The sequence below is a fragment of the Babylonia areolata genome, chromosome 32 (genome assembly GCF_041734735.1).
Source record: "Babylonia areolata isolate BAREFJ2019XMU chromosome 32, ASM4173473v1, whole genome shotgun sequence".
NCBI classification, from domain to species: Eukaryota; Metazoa; Mollusca; class Gastropoda; order Neogastropoda; family Buccinidae; genus Babylonia; species Babylonia areolata.
The window spans coordinates 22,344,256-22,349,249 of record NC_134907.1 but is presented as its reverse complement, the minus strand read 5'-3'; the positions used below and the strand labels follow the sequence as shown (position 1 = coordinate 22,349,249).

The 4,994-nt window shown below is 45.6% G+C and overlaps 1 protein-coding gene across 1 annotated transcript in view; it reads left to right on the top strand.

Annotated features, from left to right (window-relative positions):
* Positions 1-2,659, top strand: part of LOC143276640 (uncharacterized) — a 16,601-nt gene extending 13,942 nt beyond the window's left edge. Inside the window, exons 6-7 of the mRNA XM_076581257.1 lie at positions 444-713; positions 1,922-2,659. Coding sequence (XP_076437372.1) covers positions 444-713; positions 1,922-2,116 — 465 coding nt within the window. The 3' untranslated portion in view covers positions 2,117-2,659. The remainder of the gene's footprint in view (positions 1-443; positions 714-1,921) is intronic.
* Positions 2,660-4,994: the final 2,335 nt, after the last annotated feature.

The window sequence follows — 4,994 nt, the reverse complement described above, 5'->3', positions numbered from 1 at the left end:
GTGAACAAAAACCCGCTATCAACCGAGTGACGCGAGCTGTGATAACTATAAGCGACCGACGGCCAGACGTGTTAGGCACGAACTGTGGCCCAGACAGCTAGCCAGCACACACACTCAAACCATGATCTTGATGTGTGGCGCCTTCTGATTGGGTCGGATCATCATTCTTCCCTGTGAGATGGCGCTTCGTCAGAATGGACAGTGTGAGAGCGTGATGAATCATGCCCACCTTCCCAGTGCCATGACGTTTCGGACAGGCCAGACGCTCTCGCGTCTCTCTGTTGCCGGGAGTTACTGTGATCATTGCGTCTCTGTTACACTCAGATCATGATTCCGAGGTGTGGCGCCTTCTCATTGGGGGTAGAATCATCATCATACTCCACACACACGCACTTATCCCCACACACCTACCACCCCCATCCCCACCACCCCCACACCAACAGATGACAAAGAGACGCACCTCCTCCGCCATGGCCGACTCCGCCGCTGCCGTCGCCCTGGCAACGGTCGCCACGACGACGCGCGCGCAGAGCTCCACGGCCGAGACGCGAGAGGTTCGCCAGAGCAACAAAGCGGAGGAGCATCACCGGCTGGGCAGCAGCAGCGGTCAGCGTGACCCGGGCCAGCACGCGCACAGCCAGAAGCACGTGCAGCTCGGGGTGGAGAAGAGTGGGGGTGGTAGCCACGCTGAGGTGGGAAGGAGGAGGAGGAAGGTGAGTTCTACTACTGTAGCAGCAGCAGTAGTAGCAGTAGCAGGAGTAGCTTCCTCCCAAAGCTCCACCTTCTACAAGTTGAGAAACTGGTAATTGATGGTGTGGTTTTGTTTCTTTTTGTCTTTCGTTTTATAATCATATCACACACACACACACACACACACACACACACACACACACACACATATATATATATATATATATATATATATATATATATATATATATATATAACTAAAGACAGATAGATAGATAGAAAGGTATACAACACACACACACACACACACACACACACACACACAAAACACACACAGAGATATATATAGATAGATAGATAGAAAGGTATACAGATGAATATTTATGTATCCATTTACATCATTACATAGGTGTCTATTTATCCATTGTTATGCTTAGTAAAACGAAAAATGATATTCTTTATGTGATTATCAAAATAAGGCTATATATTGTTTTTCTGTATGCCTTGCTCAATAAAACAATACCATGTTGTCATGAAAGACGGAACAGAATTAAAGCAGGTTTGTTTTTTTCCTTTGTGTGTGTGTGTGTGTGTATGTGTGTGTGTGTGGGTTTTTTTTGTTTTTTTTTTGTTGTTGTTGTTGTTGTTTTTGTTTGTTTGTTTTTTTACAGCAGGTCAGTATTGTTTTGTGTTGTCTTTATCATCATATTTGTTCAACATTGTTTGTGCAAGTGTGTGTGCAAAAGAAAAAAAATGTGTGTGGGTGCATGCGTGCGTTCGGGTTGTGTGTGTGTGTGTTTTGCGAGTGTGTATGCATGTGGGTATGTATGTGTGTGTGTTGTGTGTATATGTGTGTGTGTGTGTGTGTTGAATAATGGAAAGATGATGTTCTTTTTCAACGGACTTGCTTTGCTTCCGGTTTGTTTTCATTTTGTTTGTATGCTTTTGTATTTGTTTTATAAATGTTACATGCCTTTTTTAACAATATTCTATAAAACACTCTCTCTCTCTCGCTCGCTCGCTCTCTCTCTCTCTCTCTCTCTCTCTCTCTCTCTCTCTCTCTCTCTCTCTCACACACACACACACACACACACACACAGACTTCAACCAACTCTTCAAATCCTCCAACTGAGACAACAAAGTCATTCTGATTCTGATTCTGATTCCTATTTTGGTTCTGATTCCGGTACTGATTCTGGTTATGATTCCGGTTCTGGTTCTGATTCTGAAGAAATCGGAAGCGGACCAGGAGGACTACAGACAGACCATCGCTGCCCTCGACAAGATGGCGGACAAGAACCTCAAGCGGCTGCTGGGAGAGGAGGAGGGGGAGGTGGAGGAGGGGGAGGTGGACCAGAAGATGATGGAGAAGATCTTCAGCCCACAGTTCCAGGCAGAGCTGGACAGCTTCTTGCGGACGACGTAGCCTCCTCCCCCCTTCCGTGCATCCTTCAGTCCGTCCTTCCCTCAGTCTACCTGTCGTCCTTTATTCATTCGTCATCCACCCCATCCACCCGTTTTTCAACCCACCCTTCAGTCTATCCATTTTGATATCTCTGCTCTTCATTTCACCCGTCCTTCATCCGTTTTTCAATCCATATATCCTGCAATCTATTAATCTGTCCACCTTCCATCCGTTCTGCAATCCATCCTTCTTATCAATCCACCCTTCATCCATCCTTCAATCAATCCACCCTTTGTCCATCCTTCAATCAATCCATCCTTCATCCATCCTTCAATCAATCCACCCTTCATCCATCCTTCAATCAATCCACCCTTCGTCCATCCTTCAATCCACCCTTCATCCATCCTTCAATCAATCCATCCTTCATCCATCCTTCAATCAATCCACCCTTCATCCATCCTTCAATCAATCCACCCTTCGTCCATCCTTCAATCCACCCTTCATCCATCCTTCAATCAATCCACCCTTCATCCATCCTTCAATCAATCCACCCTTCATCCATCCTTCAATCAATCCATCCTTCATCTTCGTCCATCCTTCAATCAATCCACCCTTCGTCCATCCTTCAGCCAATCCATCCTTCGTCCATCCTTCAATCAATCCATCCTTCATCCATCCTTCAATCAATCCAACCTTCGTCCATCCTTCAATCAATCCACCCTTCATCCATCCTTCAATCAATCCACCCTTCGTCCATCCTTCAGCCAATCCATCCATCCTCCAATAAATGCATCTTCCATCCATCCTTCAATCAATCCACCCTTCATTCATCCTTCAATCCATCCATTCCTCAATCCACCCACTCTTCAACAATCCTTCAATCCACCCACCCTTCAACAATCCTTCGAAAATCAGAGCTCAAATTAACACCTCGACTGGCGTTGACGAATTCCGTGTTGCCTGAGGTCAGAGGTCAGGACGTTGATCATTGCCTGAGGTCAGAGGTCAGGACGTTGATCATTGCCTGAGGTCAGAAGTCAGGACGTTGATCATTGTCAGAGGTCAGAGGTCAGGACGTTGATCATTGTCAGAGGTCAGGACGTTGATCATTGCCTGAGGTCAGAGGTCAGGACGTTGATCATTGCCTGAGGTCAGAGGTCAGGACGTTGATCATTTCTCTTCGCCTTTCCACAAGGGACGGCATTATTTTTGTCCGGCAAAAGAAATTTCACCGCTGAAGAGCACACATGAAGTGGTTCTTACTCCTCAGATACATGCAACACTGATTTCATTTTGACCGAGAATCAGCTGTCAAGGGGTTAATATCAGCTGGGTGATGAGTTTGGTGATATTGTGTTTGTTCACTGTCTCAGATTTGACTGTATGTGGTTTGAAGAATTTATCTCTTTTTTTTTTTCTTCTTTTTCTTCGTTTCTTTTTTCTTCTTCTTTTTCTTCGTTTCTTTTTTTTTCAACAAAATGTGACTGTGTGACATCCAGATTCTATATTCTCTGAATCTTTTTTTGTTTTTTGGTTTCGTTTTGTTTTTGGGTGTGCTGTATAACCAGATATGTTTTTAACTCATCAGGTTAATTCTGGTGAAGGGCTTGACTCTGTGTGTTAGTCACTGAACTCTGTGTCTTATTTGAGCCACACACGCATTTGCCCTTTTCTCTAGCAGATTGGGTGCAGCGTATATGGCTCATCCATTCAGCCTTTGATGCCTCCTTGAATCTGAACCAGGTGCAAGAGAGACAGCTTGAGTTCAGCTACTCTCCGTGAAACTCTGTGATTTCTGAAAATAAACATAAGAGTTTGAAAATTGCTTCACGGGTTGGTTGTGTCCAGAGACATAAAACAACTTCCTTCACTTTCGTTTCAGATGGAACTGCTTTATATATCTTGTTGAATACATGTCTGATAAGTTATTGACTGACATTCTACTTCTTTTCACTTCTTTTTTTCCTTTCTTTTTTTTCTAATGCGCTTGGGTGGTTCTTGTGCACAGTAGTCTTTAATGATCAAATTAAAGCACGTGTCATTTCCTAACTTCTTGCATACCGTCAGGTGTCTGATTAAGTCTACGTTCACGCTAAGCCCAGCCTGTTGTTGTCAGCCTGGCACAGCAACACACTTCAGTCACACACAGCCAGTTGCCGTCAGCCTGACACAGCAACACACTTCAGTCACACACAGCAACACACTTCAGTCACACACAGCCGGACACAGCAACACACTTCAGTCACACACAGCCAGTTGCCGTCAACCTGACACAGCAACACACTTCAGTCACACACAGCAACACACTTCAGTCACACACAGCAACACACTTCAGTCACCCACAGCAACACACAGCAACACACTTCAGTCACACACAGCAACACACTTCAGTCACACACAGCCAGTTGCCGTCAGCCTGACACAGCAACACACTTCAGTCACCCACAGCAACACACAGCAACACACTTCAGTCACCCACAGCCGTCAGCTATGGGGGTCTCCAGACAAAAGAAACGAACAGTAGGCTACTGGAGTTCACGTTGCCAGCATCATTGAAGAGTTCCGTCCCTTGGACCAGCCATCCGTCTCATGTGTCCACGAGACAAATCAAAAAGCTGGGGACGGCTGGAGATGGCTGGCGGCCAGTGTGAACACTTACTGCCGGCGTTCATGGCGAGAAAGCACAAAATGACATGCACACAATTCTCGACCAGCTATGGAATTGTCCGAACGCAGTGACTCCTCTTTGAGTGATTGAACTGAACTGAGCTCTCCGCCAGCTGACTGATTGATACGTAAACTGGCCAGATTTAACGTGAACGGTGCCAAAGACTGTTGATTGATACGTAAACTGGCCAGGTTTAACGTGAACGGTGCCAGAGACTGTTCCAAGGTCTGT